Source organism: Acipenser ruthenus, chromosome 7 (genome assembly GCF_902713425.1).
Source record: "Acipenser ruthenus chromosome 7, fAciRut3.2 maternal haplotype, whole genome shotgun sequence".
Lineage (NCBI taxonomy): Eukaryota > Metazoa > Chordata > Actinopteri > Acipenseriformes > Acipenseridae > Acipenser > Acipenser ruthenus.
Genome location: NC_081195.1, coordinates 21,487,044 through 21,503,551, shown reverse-complemented (window position 1 = coordinate 21,503,551; position 16,508 = coordinate 21,487,044). Strand labels below are relative to the sequence as shown.

Sequence of the window (16,508 nt, the reverse complement as noted above, 5' to 3'; positions counted from 1 at the left end):
TACTGCTGGGACTGGTGCTGCTACTGCTGCAACAGGTAAGACTGGTGCTGCTACTGCTGGAACTGGTAAGACTGGTGCTGCTACTGCTGGGACTGGCAGGACTTGCTGCTACTGCTGGAACTGGTAAGACTGGTGCTGCTACTGCTGGAACTGGTAAGACTGGTGCTGCTACTGCTGGAACTGGTAAGACTGGTGCTGCTACTGCTGGAACTGGTAAGACTGGTGCTGCTACTGCTGGAACTGGTAAGACTGGTGCTGCTACTGCTGGAACTGATGCTGACACTGCTGGAACTGGTAAGACTGGTGCTGCTACTGCTGGAACGGGTAAGACTGGTGCTGCTACTGCTGGAACTGACGCTGCTACTGCTGGAACTGGTAAGACTGGTGCTGCTACTGCTGGAACGGGTAAGACTGGTGCTGCTACTGCTGGAACTGGTAAGACTGGTGCTGCTGGGACTGGAAAAACTGGTGCTGCTACTACTGGGACTGGTGCTGCTACTGCTGGAACTGGTAATACTGGTGCTGCTACTGCTGTGTGGTAACACTGGTGCTGGAACTGGTAAGACTGGTGCGTGCTACTGCTGGAACTAGTAAGACTGGTGCTGCTACTGCTGGAACTGGTAAGACTGGTGCTGGAACTGGTAAGACTGGTGCTGCTACTGCTGGAACTGGTAAGACTGGTGCTGGAACTGGTAAGACTGGTGCTGCCACTGCTGGGACTGGTAAGATTGCTGATACTAGTGCTAAGACTGATTGGACTGCTGAGACTGTATGATGCCACAATTAAAAAGTGATTTAGAAGGCTTTACTTTAAATCAGGGTTTGCCAATCCTCCTAGGATCTATGGAAACACTGTAACACTTCCTCCTGGGACATGTCTGGACATATTAGCAGGGCAAGGCCATGCAGTCTATTCTTACTCATGCTGCGAGACCAATCAAACATATCGAAACAATGCACTCAGTTAAACTCTTTCTCTCCATGAACAGGGACCGTAAGAATCTGTTTCCTGCAGAAAACATGTATAGTCTAAATGCTGTCAGAGAATATTTGTTTGACACTTGGGGCGGGGCAAAAAACATGCAAGGATTTTTTTGTTTGTTTGAGAACCAAACCAATACACTTACCATATATAATCATGAACAAAGACAAAGTTGCTTTAAATTTACGTAAATCTACTTTAAACTGCTTCTGGTGTACAGAGGTCAAGGTTGAACGAGGCTCACTGTCAGTGTCACATTCATGCTGGAACGTAGCTGCAGTTTACTTTAGTATCCAGTGCGTGGTTACCACTGAACAAGCTGTTTAAAGATGCCAAAAACCATAAATAAATAAATAAATAAATAAATAAATAAATAAATAATCACCTGTATTAAAAACGTTGGATTTTTGTCTCTAATGAAAACATTCGTTTGGTCGTTATTTTACCGCCACGTTTACAATTTTTTTTTTAATCCAGGGAATGTTAACGTACGGAACTTCTAATGGCGAGACATGGGACAATATTAAGCAATAATGAGCGTGTATATTATACACGGTGTGTATGTATATATATATATATATATATATATATATATATATATATATATATAGATACACACACGCACAATGTCGATGTGCTGTACACACGCCCTTACTAAAGTATAAACGAATTTTTATATTTTGACAAATTAAACCAAAAAAGATTTTACAAAAACAGTTTATCATTAGATATATCTGAAACACAAATAAAATAAGTATAGAATTTTAAGGGGGAAAATAATTATTTTACACAGACCCTAATTCCGTTTTTTTTTCCCTGCTCGGCAGATTTCAACAAACAAAATAAAAATAGTGTACCCTTAGTTATATCCGAATTAGAAAAAAATACAAATGTAAGTTGAAAACGTAGGAAAAAAGTATAATTATAGACACCGACTTCAACTCGGTCGCCATCTTGTATTAGTTTTGCAATTGAACGCAGTAACATCTTTAATATTTAAGAAACTCAAAACCATGACACGAAAAACTAAGCAAGCCCATCCCATTAAAATAATCTTGATATCTATGTTGTTATTTTAACAATTAAGCAACGTCAATTTAATTTTTACATACCAGCACCCAATTTTCACCTCTCTCTCCCTCAGCCGCAACAAATAACTGCGAACTCCCGCGTCTTCACAAGCAGACAAATAACCGCCGCGTCTCAAATGCACGTGGACATAAGCGTGACACTCCTGCAAAGAGCGCTTGCAAGCAAAATGCATGGACGCGATTGGCCAAGAAATTGAGTGACGTGCAGAAAAGCCAATGGTGTTGCGCGAAACAGTAAACTGTAAAATGGGATAGGGCTTGCAAATGTTAAAGTGAACTAATGAATTCAATGCATCAGTAAACCACTGATCGCTGGTTTAAACACAAGTACTGGGCTTTTATTTTTCTGCAAAGCGGGCTCGTGAAATGCATGGACGTGATTGGTCGTTTGCTGTTCCATTTTGCGGTTAAACAGATGGCATCGTTTTATTGTTAAGCAACAGACTGATTTATATGTAATGTGGACGTGTGGATATTTCAGTTTTAAAAAAAGCAATTGCCTGTGTCGGTTTTCTTTTTTTTTGTTCTTAATTTCTGTTATTTCATGTCAAATTTGAGTAGATGTGCTGCCCGATTCGTTTTATGTTTTCACATTTGTATTCATTTTTTTTATGTGGCTTTTCAGACTATACTGTATTACAAAGCAGCTCAATTCCTTTTTATGACACAGGCTTATTGATAAAAACACTTTATGTTACATCTAGAGGCAAGATTTGGTCAATGAATTTGCTCAAAGACCGAAATACCCTTTCATTATGTGCTTTGATATTTTGTAAATGCACGATTCCGAGTGCGCCGAATTTCCCGCCCAATCTCTTGTCACGCGCGGAATCTCAGGTAAATTTACAGGGACAAGATGGAAACATTTCTGAGAGAAAAAAACGACTCCCTTAAAGCCAAACCAACTAACGTAAGCGCCAAACAACTGACTAAAGACCCACGGTATATATATAACATTTTAAAAAAAACTGATAATCTGGTCTCCCAAAAACACAAACGACAGTAAGAGGAAGGAACTGTACTAACTCAACGAAACGTCAAAAAAAAAAAACCAACCAAAAAACATTAACAACGACCCGAGACAATATCCAAAAGGGAACTAGCAAGGTAAACTTCCTTTTAATTTACCGTGTGTGTGCGATTAATGCGGGTGTTTATTCAGTCATTTTCAATTTCAGATACAGAAAAAGTAAAGTTTATTTCAACTTTAAAAGCAGAACGTTGAAAACCTAGCTGTTGAAACGTCTTTGTAAAACTTTACCTGTTAGAAATGTGTCACTTGAAATATCCTTATTTTTTTTATGATCAACGACAAGTCGTTTTTTTTTCTTTTTTTTTGTTTTCCGCACGTCTGCTGAGCAAATTGCAACACACTGTTTTTGCATTCGGGAGAAAAAGTATATATGGTTTATTATTCCATAGAGAAACATCTCATTCAACTTGCAACAAAACCATGTCAACATTCAAACTGACAACACGCTATTATTATTATTATTATTATTATTATTATTATTATTATTATTATTATTATTATTATTATTATTATTATTATTATTAGCTGATGCTTTTATCCAAGGCAATCATTCATACACACAATGTAAGTTTACACAACCTAGGTACCGAGGATCTATAAAATTAAAAGTCTCTCAAATAAACTGCATCAAACATACACGTTGTGCATTACACTGTCTTTACTGTGTTCAGTATTCAAAGCGTTTTAAATGAGATCTAAAGAAGAATGAACACTTGAGAATGTCTCTCTGCAGGGACTCGAGTTTGTTTCCTGCTAGCCGGGTTTATTATGATACGGGATCACAGATCTGAGGCTGAATGTGATTTTGTTTTGTTGATTTTATTCAGGATACAGTTTCATGCAGATTTTGTTTTTGACGTTCGGTTCAGTACACTTGGAAGTTTAAATCGATGTCCTCTCTCTCTCAACATTAAAAACACGAGCACAGAAACCACTTCAACTGTGTTATGTCAATTTAATATGTGATATGACTCTCCATGTTCTCTTTTGTCAAAAGCCGCTGCAGAAATAACGCCGAATTTGCCTTTTCTGCTGCAGAATTTCTCTTTTTTTTAGTGTGTTGAGGATTTTTTTTCTATTCTGTCGCAGTATTTAGGAAATGTTCTTAGGAAGTGAATGAACGTCAGTTGTCACGTCTTGTTTAAAATTAAAAAATGAAGCCAAACCGAATCGCTCTCAGTCCAGATAGGTAAAAAGCAGTGACGTGGTTTTGTAATGAACGGCTTTCTCTGAGTTTAATGAGGAAACAGAAAATCTGCTCAACATAAGTTTAAAGGGACGTCATGTGATCAAAAACACAACCCGAAAACTTCAAGCCCTATTTATAAGCAAGACTGACCCGGAAACCAGAGTTCTTCCACAAACCGTTTCTTATTCTTGTTCGGTCTGGACGTGTCCAGACTCGACTGAAAGCTCAGAAAACCGTCCCGAACCGCGGCCACGCTTCGTTTAAGTGTGACGGGTGCTATTTTAAATCGTGGAAACAATGCGTGGCTTGGCAACTCAAGATTTATGTGTTGTTAGCCGGTGTCGCCACACGAAGGCAGCAGTAGACTGTATAATTTCAGTGATTTACCTGTAAGTAAACGAGTAAGGCGATAACGCATTTACTGGTAAAAGTATTTTGTATTCACTAGGGGAAAAAAAACACATATTTAATTATTTATATTACGTATTACTTATACACTGCTCCAAAATATCCTAATAATAATAATAATGATCTATTACAGTGGAATAAGATATCACAGTATTTGTAAGTCCCTTATATAAGTTTACCACAGTACATTTGCAGCTTCACCATGTTTTTTTTCTTTGTTGTATAAAATATTAGTTTATCACAGTTGTAGTTTATTTATTTATTTTATCTATAAACGCACAAAGTGGTATTTCTCAAATGTGCGTGCTGTTATCGAGTGTCGCCACACGAGGGCAGCAGGAGGCTGTATCATGTTCGTGATTTACCTGAGTCAGGAACAGCAGCACTGGTATCGACTTTACAAGTAAAATACATCATATGATTTATTAAACACAGCCCACAAAATAACGTTCATTTTAATCGGTTTTATTTAGTGTGCAGTATGACACTGTGCTGTGGTTTTACTATGGGGAACGTTTCTAAGGGTCAGTTTACTGTGATTTGTTATTTAATTTGCTTTGGTTTCATGCAGCTCTATAACCCCCCCTCGCTGCATGCGTGTTTCAGTGCCGCTCGCGCTGCGCGTGTCCCAGTAAATCTCGAGGATTAGAGACTCGTGCCCCACATCCCCCGCGCGCGAGTGTCACGTGAGCCACGTTACATCGCAGGATTGAGGCCACGCAGAGATTAGGAGAGGAATTAGAGCAAGGGGAACGAGGGAGGAGAGGAGAGGAGAGGAGATGATTTAATGATGTATTTTAGTGTTCCTAAATATAACATTCAAATACAACAGTTGCAAATGCCAAACTAAAAAAAAAAAAAAATTCTTAAAAAATTCCAGATTGAGATTCATCCGCAAGGGGGGAGTGAGAGTGAGAGTGCCCCCTCCCCTGCCCTCCCCCTCTCATGCCCCCCTCTCCTGCCCCCCTCCTTCCCTGCCCTCCTCTCTCCTGCCCCCTCCCCTGCCCCCCTCTCCCCTGCCCTCCTCTCTCCTGCCCCTCTCTCCTGCCCCCTCCCCTGCCCCCCTCTCCTGCCCCCCTCCTTCCCTGCTTGTTATTTGTACTTCTGTAATTTAGTAAGTGTATGAATCCTCTTAGCAGTTCTGTCCTCTCAGCGGTTTGGTAACTGAATTAAAAGAGCTTAGAGTCTCTCCCGAGACGACTAATTCCAGATGCCACCCCCCGCCCACGGCATGCTGGGAAACCATCTTTAATTAAACTCAGAGCGAGCGAGCGAACGAGCTGGCACACCAAAAACAAACAAAAAAGAAATAAAACACAAACAAGTTATTGTGGCTTCATACTGTTTACTCAATGACTGATGAAGGCACTGGAGCCCAAACGCTGGTCTGCTTGACTCAGTTTAGTTTCAGTCACACTGATAAAGGCACTGGAGCCCAAACGCTGGTCTGCTTGACTCAGTTTAGTTTCAGTAACACTGATGAAGGCACTGGAGCCCAAACGCTGGTCTGCTTGACTCAGTTCAGTTTCAACAACACTGATGAAGGCACTAGAGCCCAAACGCTGGTCTGCTTGACTCAGTTTAGTGTGTGTGTGTGTCAGTGTGTGTGTGTGTGTGTGTGTGTCAGTGTTTGTGTCAGTGTGTGTGTGTGTATGTGTGTGTGTTTGTGTGTGTGTGTGTGTGTGTGTGTGTGTCAGTGTGTGTGTGTGTTCACACTCATCTCATCTACAGACCATTGAGACGTGACCTGATTAGAAATATTAACCCAACAGACTCCCTCAACCTGTTTGACTCGGGATTAGCAAAAAGAAATTAATCATAATTTAAGTTGTCTCTCTGCGTGTCACTCCCTATCTCTCTCTCTCTCTCCCCTCTCCCTCCCCATCGCTCCCTCCCTCTCTGTCTCTGGCTCTCTTTGCCATATGCTGCATCTGAGGATTACCATGGTCTTAATGGAATTGTCTGTCTCTCTCCTCTCCTCTCCTCTCCATCTCTCTCTCTCCATTCACGGGACATTCTGTTACAAAAGTGCCCCACAGTAAAAGCACAGCAAAGTGTAATAAAGCACAGATAAAGCATAGTCAAGCATTGTAAAGCACAGAGAGGTCTGGTAAAGCATAGGGAAGCATTGCGAAGCACAGAGAGGTCTGGTAAAGCATAGGGAAGCATTGTAAAGCACAGAGAGGTGTGGTGAAGCATAGGGAAGCATTGTAAAGCACAGAGAGGGGTGGTAAAGCATAGGGAAGCATTGTAAAGCACAGAGAGGTCTGGTAAAGCATATTAATCTCTCTCTCTCCATTCACGGGACATTCTGTTATAAAAGTGCCCCACAGTAAAAGCACAGCAAAGTGTAATAAAGCACAGAGAAAGCATAGTCAAGTATAGTCAAGCACAGAGAGGTCCGGTAAAGCATAGGGAAGCATTGCAAAGCACAGAGAGGTCCGGTAAAGCATAGGGAAGCATTGTAAAGCACAGAGAGGTCTGGTAAAGCATAGGGAAGCATTGCAAAGCACAGAGAGGTCCGGTAAAGCATAGGGAAGCATTGCAAAGCACAGAGAGGTCTGGTAAAGCATAGGGAAGCATTGTAAAGCACAGAGAGGTCTGGTAAAGCATAGGGAAGCATTGTAAAGCACAGAGAGGTCTGGTAAAGCATAGGGAAGCATTGTAAAGCACAGATAGGTGTGGTAAAGCATAGGGAAGCATTGTAAAGCACAGATAGGTCTGGTAAAGCACAGGGAAGCATTGTAAAGCACAGAGAGGTCTGGTAAAGCATAGGGAAGCATTGTAAAGCACAGAGAGGTCTGGTAAAGCATATTAATTGTTATTACTCTCTGTCTGATTATGGCTCTGAAGTGTATACTGTCCTTGTATTGGCCTGTTACAAGGTCTGTTGTCTTCACTGTTTCAATGAACACAGACCGGTGTTGTCGTCTTCAACTACAATCTAGATACATTTCTTTACATTTCTGCACCAATACCTGTATAGAAGGGCTATGAAACCCGTAAACTGTAATGAGTGAGTCTCAGCGTGTGATATGAACCCCTCCCTCCCCTCACTGCAGTCATGTGACTGAGGCTCAGCGTGTGATATTAACCCCTGCCTCCCCTCACTGCAGTCATGTGACTGAGGCTCAGCGTGTGATATTAACCCCTCCCTCCCCTCACTGCAGTCATGTGACTGAGGCTCAGCGTGTGATATTAACCCCTCCCTCCCCTCACTGCAGTCATGTGACTGAGGCTCAGCGTGTTATATGAACCCCTCCCTCCCCTCACTGCAGTCATGTGACTGAGGCTCAGCGTGTGATATTAACCCCTCCCTCCCCTCACTGCAGTCATGTGACTGAGGCTCAGCGTGTGATATGAACCCCTCCCTCCCCTCACTGCAGTCATGTGACTGAGGCTCAGCGTGTGATATGAACCCCTCCCTCCCCTCACTGCAGTCATGTGACTGAGGCTCAGCTTGTGATATTAACCCCTCCCTCCCCTCACTGCAGTGTTGACGACGTTGGTTTGGCTTTCTAAGACTTGTCACCCACGCTGCGCTGTTCACAAACCACAAAGAACCCGAGTTTCTTTATGAATATTTTTAATAATCACTCTTGGTTTCCACATTTACAAAGAAAAAAATAATTAGGAGAGAGAGAGACAGAGAGAGAAAGAAAGAAAAAAGAGAAAGAAAGAAAGAATGACCGAAAGACGAGTAAAATGGGACGAGACGCTACAATCAAACGCACAGCGATAATATTCTTAACCTGGAATAATATTCATGTGATTCCCTAGAGAACTGATCATTGGGAGCCCCTGAGTTTGAGAAACAGTGTACAGAAAAAATAATAATAATAATAATAACAATAACAATACGAATGATCATAATAATGTCCTTCTTGCAATAGCGATCATTATAAAGTAACACACTGTCTGTATTTTAGAACCAGGCTCGAGTAAAGTTTTATATTTAAAGAAGAAACTCCCAAGAGTCACCACAACAGAAAAATAACATAAATAACTTCTAATCTAAAAACGGACAATTCATCTTTCTTTATTTTTTTTGCACTGTTAAATTCAATAATTGTTACATCGGTCACAAAAGAAAAAAATAACATCGATAATAACAGTAATAACATTAATAATAATCATAATAATAATAATAAGAACATTAATAATAATTATAACAATACAATAAGATCTTCACTGCCAAAAAGAACTGCCGATGGACAGCGTTGTGACGTCATTTAGGCAGTCATGTGACTCTGGATTCCAGATGTTCGGAGGTTTGCTATCCCACACTCTAGTGTTTGAAGGAAGTCTGTTATCAGTTTGTCTGTTTTTTTTTCTACAGTTTCATTATTGTGTTTTTGTGTTGATACCGCAGCAACCCTCGTCTTCCATCGTTGTCACGTGTGTAGTTCGACCTCTCTTTTTTTTTTAAATCGTTCTTTATTTTCAGAATGATAATTGTGTGTGTCGTTTAATTATTTGTATTATTTAGAAAGAGTGCAAAAAAATATGAAACAGAAAAAAACCAGTGAAATCGAAAAGCAGGTTTATAACGACAGTCAACAGCAAAGTGTTTTCAGACCGAATATCTGTCTCTTCTTCTTGCTGGGTCTCAGAACCGAGCTGTGTCTCAGAACCGAGCTGGGTGGTTTTCTCTCTAAAGCAAACAGAAACTCGAACCACAGAGAGCCGCTCCAAAGAGATACCAACAATCTGTCTTTAAAAAAATATCAATTTTCAAAATGTTCAATATAATAATACCATTTATTTTTCTTTCTTAATTAAAAATGATATTTCGTCATACTTTATTTATTTATTTATGAATTAAAATGTATTTATTCATTTTTAATTGAATAGTTTTTTATGTACTTTATTTATTTATTTTGTATTTATTACAAAACCTGGAATTTCCACGAATTCTGGTCTTTATAATCCAAGCAATCGGTCGCGTTGAAGTTCAGCTTCCAGGACTGGTCTTTATAATCCAGACAGTCCACCGAGCTGAACCCGAGGCCGGCAGCGCCATACCCGTGAGCGGACAGAGAGGCGGGGGACTGGCTGAGGTGGCCGCCCATGGTCGGCGTGATGGGGCTGAGCGTGGCTGCGGGGTCTGAGAGATGCGAGTGCATGGGAGACAGATAGGGGGCGCAGTCCAGCCCGCTGAAGTAGGACGTGGATCCGCCGTAGCTCTCACTGTAAGCCGGCGCCTGCGTGTATGTCATCGGGTAAGCAGCGGCGCGCTGCATGCAGGGGGGCGTCGAGATGGAGAGTGGGTCCGGGATGGGAGAGATGGAAGCCGGGCTCCAGATTGACACCGTGGCGCTGGAGCTCGGGGTGACGGCCGCGCCGCCGGCTGCCCCCGGAGGACTGTACTGCCCGTTGGTGCTGGTCTCCGAGCTGGCCTCCCGCGCCGGAGAGGTCTTCTTCTTCGCGGGTCGGGGCTTCGTTTGCCCGCTGCTCTGCTGCTGCTGCTGCCGGCATTTCGCTCTGCGGTTCTTGAACCAGACCTGGAAGAGAGAACAGGATCCACCTGGCTATTATTAAGGCCACTTCTAATAGACAATACAGCCCCTTCAGTCTGTTATACCAGAAACAGATTCTAGAGAAGTCTCGAAGGGACTGCATGAAGTGTCGCTCTTTGGTGGTGTCGTGAACGTTGATTTCATTCGGGGTTAATGTGGTTTAAACTGGGGTTAAACTCAGGTTTACCAGGGTGAAGGGGTTTAAATCGCCATGCGTCATTAACCCACAATGACCCGGTGCCCATAATGACCGGTCAGGCCTGTGAGAGGTTTGGAGAATTTCTTTATTATTATTATTATTATTATTATTATTATTATTATTATTATTATTATTATATTTTAATTTACCCATTAAGTGCCATTGTCCTTATTTTGTACAATGCAACAGTTTGGCGCGTGACTCACCTGCACCCTCGACTCCGGCAGGTTGATTTTCAGCGCCACTTCCTCGCGCATGAAGATATCGGGATAGCGCGTCTTGGCGAAGAGCGCCTCGAGAATGTCGAGCTGAGCGCGCGTGAACGTCGTTCTTTCACGTCGCTGCTTCCGTGGCGTCGCTATAGAGAGAAAACGAGGAAGGAATCGGGTTATATATATATTTCAGTCGCGTTCATTAAATAGGGCTGCTTCTCTCCGCGTTTAAAGTACCTCAGATCTGACAATTCAGCGCAGTTCAAAACACTTTGGCTAAAATCTACATACAATAAACACCTGGGGGTATGAGAAACACTTCTGAAAACACGTGATAACAGCAACACTGCAACAAGAACACAAATAATAATAATAATAATAATAATAATAATAATAATAATAATAATAATAATAATAATAATAATAATACATTATACTACTAATTATTATGATCATTTATGAAGCAAAATGAGTTCATTCTATAGGGTGATGCAAAACTTTGTAATTATAATTCTGTCTAATAATAACTAGTGCTAACAGCGCTAACGATAACAGCAGCTCTTACACGGGTACCCGACGGCGGGGTGCAGCAGATCCATCCCGGGTCCGGACAGGGTCAGCCCGCTCATGCCGTAGTGCGGCTGCTTGAGGTAGGACATCATGATCGGTGTGTTCGGGTCCCCCTCTCTCTCTCTCTCTCTCACCCGGATCCTCTAACCCGCCTTCCTCCCTGCCTTCCCTCGCTTCTCGTTCACACAGCCAGCGACTCGCCCGTCTGCTCCTCTCTCTTCCGCTCAAAGTGTTTTAATTTCAGCTCCGTCCCTTCAGCGATATCCCAAAGAAATCCCGCTCCTTTCTTCCAGTGCAGTCCAACCTAAACACAGGTCCACAGAGATACTGAGAATACAAATGCACGACTGCAGCCCGCAGCGGATTATTTATATATATATATATATATATATATATATATATATATATATATATATATATATATATATAAATATATATATATATAAATATAAACATATGCACGACTAACTCAAGATGACTGCGAGTCAAGTAATTCCCGAGTGGAGAAAGGCGATCTCTGTGTATCTGGACGGATATCTGTTAAGCTGCAGGAAGGTGCGAGAGAGGCGGCGCTCCGGTAACTGACGCTTATAGACCCCTAACTTTTCTTCTAACTTTTCACTGGAAGTATCCGAGTATGTGTTGCGCTCTCTCTCTCTCTCTCTCTCTCTCGCTCGCTCTCTCTCGCTCTCTCTCGCTCCAGATTCAATAAAGAATTTACCCTCGCAAACACGTGTTGGCGATTAGAGATTTAAAAAAAAGAACCTAAATCACGCGCTTTAATTCGATGAAGCAGCGTTCTGAGCGCAGTGGAGGGGCGTGGCCGAACGGCACTACACGTGCGTTGCTTTGTTATTGCAGGGTCCGCTATAATGAGAGATAAAGCATAGGGAAGCATTGTTAAGCACAGAGAGGTCTGGTAAAGCATAGGCAAGCATTGTAAAACACAGAGAGGTCTGGTAAAGCATAGGGAAGCATTGTAAAGCACACAGAGGTCTGGTAAAGCATAGGCAAGCATTGTAAAACACAGAGAGGTCTGGTAAAGCATAGGCAAGCATTGTAAAACACAGAGAGGTCTGGTAAAGCATAGGCAAGCATTGTAAAACACAGATAGGTCTGGTAAAGCATAGTGAAGCATTGTAAAGCACAGAGAGGTCTGGTAAAGCATATAAAAAACACTACTGTATAGACAAAAATAAACGAACAAACCGCTTAAGCAAATCTATTTATCTGTCTATTTGTAATCCTCTAACAGCCATGCTGCAGTGAAGCTGCGGTTCGGTTCGGTGTTTGAAGCTGCGGTTCGGTTTGGTGTATGACAAACGTTTCCACTAGAAGTCTTTCTCAGAGTCTTCAGTGTAAATTCAATGACAAACGTTTCCACTAGAAGTCTTTCTCAGAATCTTCAGTGTAAATTCAATGACAAACGTTTCCACTAGAAGTCTTTCTCGGTATCTTCAGTGTAAATTCAATGGCAAACGTTTCCACTAGAAGTCTCTCAGTGTCCCCAATAGAAATACTAAAAGAAACTTAATAAATTCAATTGCGGACATTTCGACTAGAAGCCTTTCTCAGTGAAGACAGTTTGAGGGCATTGAGAAAAAGCTTCTCGAAACGTTTCCATTCAGTGTATAAAGCTTTTGGGGTGTTTCTATAATGCAGTGCAGTACAGTGCAGTATAGTGCAGTGCAGTGCAGTAAACAGCAATACTCTATTTGATCTCATTACGATTCTGTTCTTGAAATAATTGGTATCTGTGCGCAGATATTTTAAACCTAGAAAGTTCATTCTACAGCAATGCTGTCTATTGTAATACCCGCTGTACCGTGCTGTAGTAACGATTTTCATGCACGGCCATGGGGACGGATCATTTCAATTAAGAATATATATATATATATATATATACTTTAAACTACTTCAAATGTGTCCCCGTCCCCCCGTCCCCAGCTATTTTCGATAGTTCGTGCATGACAGAGATCTGATAAGGCGCGCTGGATATGCAGGCATAGCCATGGAGCGCAAGCATTCCTTGGGAAAATCTAAACCGCCTCACAACTGTTCTGAAAGTGTTTTCTGAAATATTCTAATTAAAATCCTCTCCCGAAAATAAATAAATAAATAAATAAAACAAAACAAACAACCAGGTCCACACAAAGCAAAACTCAACGAACGGACGAGGAACAAAAATAATTTAAAAAAAAGTGATAGAGATAGACAGAGAGAGAGAGAGAGAGAGAGAGAGAGTCGGAGCGGGGGAGCTGTCCACTCGCCCCGCGGTGCTGAAACAAAAGCCGTCACTTTGGATCTTCGCATCATTAGTTATAATTTTATCAGGACGCGCTAAATCTCCTCTAAATCTAGATTACTGTAATAACCGGGGCTACCTGGCTGTTGTGTTAAAAAAAAAACAAAAAACATAGTTACGCATTAGGACCGATAATGTGCTTTATCTTAAAACTAAGCAACTTACCTCCAGATCACCAGAACCGCAGAACAAGAGAGAGAGAGAGAGAGAGAGAGAGAGAGAGAGAGAGAGAGAGAGAGAGAGAGAGAAAGAGAGAGAGAGAGAGAGAGAAGAGAGAAGAGGAGGATGAAGAAGACCAAGAAGAAGGAGAACGGAGCCTGGACGTCGTTTGTTAATAAAAAAGACAGAAGGAATGAAGCGGCCAGCGGTAAAATGGTTTTAAGATTTAAACGAGGGAGATGATGTCATCGCACGCCGGTCGCGTGTCACTGGGCAGAGGCGTTGAGGCCGAAGAGCGGGGAAGGGGGGCGTGTTGGGTAGATGGGGTGACAGCCCGGGACGGTTGGTTTAGCGTCTGTGTGTGTGTGTGTGTGTGTGTGTGTGTCTGTGTCTGTGTGTGTGTGTGTGTGTCTGTGTGTGTGTGTCTGTGTGTGTGTCTGTGTATGTGTGTGTGTGGGGTAGGTATAGTAAGAACATGCGCACAAAACTCAAAACTGTCGAGTCGGGTCTCAAAGGATCGCAGTGATTCTGCATCGACAACGTGGCTCAGCAGGGAGGGGAATAAGACCCCTATTGCACAGCAGTGTCACCCATTCCAGAGAGAGAGAGAAATGCTGCTGAATTTCAACCCATCCGCTCCTTCAAACTGCATTCAAAACGTTTCAAAATATCAGGTGTTATCTGCAAAACGTGCAGTCTGAAAAAAGATAAAACTAGAAAAAACTGAGTCAAGCAGACCAGCGTTTGGGCTCCAGTGCCTTCATCAGTGTTACTGAAACTAAACTGAGTCAAGCAGACCAGCGTTTGGGCTCTAGTGCCTTCATCAGTGTTATTGAAACTAAACTGAGTCAAGCAGACCAGCGTTTGGGCTCCAGTGCCTTCATCAGCGTTATTGAAACTAAACTGAGTCAAGCAGACCAGAGTTTGGGCTCCAGTGCCTTCATCAGCGTTACTGAAACTAAACTGAGTCAAGCAGACCAGCGTTTGGGCTCTAGTGCCTTCATCAGCGTTATTGAAACTAAACTGAGTCAAGCAGACCAGCGTTTGGGCTCCAGTGCCTTCATCAGTGTTATTGAAGCTAAACTGAGTCAAGCAGACCAGCGTTTGGGCTCCAGTGCCTTCATCAACGTTATTGAAACTAAACTGAGTCAAGCAGACCAGCGTTTGGGCTTTAGTGCCTTCATCAGCGTTACTGAAACTAAACTGAGTCAAGCAGACCAGTGTTTGGGCTCCAGTGCCTTCATCAGTGTTAATGAAACTAAACTGAGTCAAGCAGACCAGTGTTTGGGCTCTAGTGCCTTCATCAGAGTTACTGAAACTAAACTTGAGTGTGTGTCACTGTATGTGTGCGTGTTCTGCATATTTGTGTGTGTGTGTGTGTGTGTGTGTGTGTGTCTGTAGGTTTTGCCCTTGAGAGGGTACCCTTGCCCTATAGAGACCAGACGGGGAGGAGGGGGGGTAGTTGCATCAGCACTGGCACACTGGAGCACTAATCCAGATTAGAATGAGCTAAAACTGTCTGTCCCTGTCTCTCCGTTAATCTCCCTGTCCTGAGCAATCAATCAGGCTGCTAATCTGCACCCCCCCCCCCACCCCCACTCAATCTCTGAGAGCCTTCGTCTGCACAAACAGCCCAGTTCAATTCAACACTCTCGCTTTGCAGTCCCCATGCTTTTCCCATGGTTATACTATGCATTAGTTTACCCTGGTTTGTCATGTTTATTAATATATGTTACCAGACCTTTCTGTGCTTTACAATGCTTCCCCATGCTTTACCATACCTCTCTGTGCTTTACAATGCTTCCCTATGCTTTACCAGACCTCTCTGTGCTTTACAATGCTTCCCTATGCTTTACCAGACCTCTCTGTGCTTTACAATGCTTCCCTATGCTTTACCAGACCAATCTGTGCTTTACAATGCTTCCCTATGCTTTACCAGACCTCTCTGTGCTTTACAATACTTCCCTATGCTTTACCAGACCTCTCTGTGCTTTACAATGCTTCCCCATGCTTTACCATACCTCTCTGTGCTTTACAATGCTTCCCTATGCTTTACCAGACCTCTCTGTGCTTTACAATGCTTCCCTATGCTTTACCAGACCTCTCTGTGCTTTACAATGCTTCCCTATGCTTTACCAGACCTCTCTATGCTTTACCAGACCTCTCTGTGCTTTACAATGCTTCCCTATGCTTTACCAGACCTCTCTATGCTTTACCAGACCTCTCTGTGCTTTACAATGCCTGCCTGTGCTTTGCCATGCTGTCATTGTGGTGTATTACACTTTGCTGTGCTTTTACTGTGGAACACGTTTATAAGGGCTAGTTTTCCATGGTCTCCTCCTCTCTCCTAGGCCCTCACCCCTCTGTAGGTCACAGTGAGACACAAACTGCTCGGGACGCAAAGAGATTAACCTGCAGCAAACAGGAAGCAGCGCGGCTCCTAGTCTCAACAACAGCAAATATAGACACCTTCAGAAAAGGTGAGACAGCCAGCCTGTCCCAAGACACAGAGACACACTCATAGACACAGCTAGTCTCTCCCTGAGAGTGACAGACACTAAGAGACACACAGAGAGACTGACACACACTGAGACTGAGACACTGTGACAGAGACACGCACATCTTTCTTTGCTTACTTATTACATTCTGTAGAGTAATCGCACTGGGCCGCACACGAGGTTGAATGTTACTTTAAAAGCTTTGTCGCCCTCCAGTGGTAGTTTTGTTTTATTGCAGTAACTAAAACACACGATTTGTGTGTGTGTGTGTGTATATAAGATATTATTTTTATTTTATATCGATATGTATTATACCACCTTGAGAATGGAAAAAAGTAGAAAT

At 42.5% G+C, this 16,508-nt stretch overlaps 1 protein-coding gene across 3 annotated transcripts; it reads right to left on the bottom strand.

Annotated features, from left to right (window-relative positions):
- Window positions 1-9,040: 9,040 nt before the first annotated feature.
- LOC117416111 (homeobox protein otx5-like) lies at window positions 9,041-13,974 on the bottom strand. Of its 3 annotated transcripts, none has more exons than XM_034027176.3 (4): window positions 13,674-13,974; window positions 11,199-11,507; window positions 10,628-10,779; window positions 9,041-10,207 (listed from the first exon to the last, which is right to left on the bottom strand). In XM_034027176.3, the coding sequence occupies exons 2-4, from the start codon at window positions 11,293-11,295 to the stop codon at window positions 9,593-9,595; spliced, it is 864 nt and encodes a 287-aa protein (XP_033883067.1). In that variant the 5' UTR covers window positions 11,296-11,507; window positions 13,674-13,974; the 3' UTR covers window positions 9,041-9,592. The 3 variants fall into 3 exon arrangements, with proteins under 3 accessions (XP_033883067.1, XP_058882573.1, XP_058882572.1); XM_059026590.1 differs by lacking the exon at window positions 13,674-13,974 and adding an exon at window positions 11,673-13,569; XM_059026589.1 differs by lacking the exon at window positions 13,674-13,974 and having other exon boundaries at window positions 11,199-13,569.
- Window positions 13,975-16,508: the final 2,534 nt, after the last annotated feature.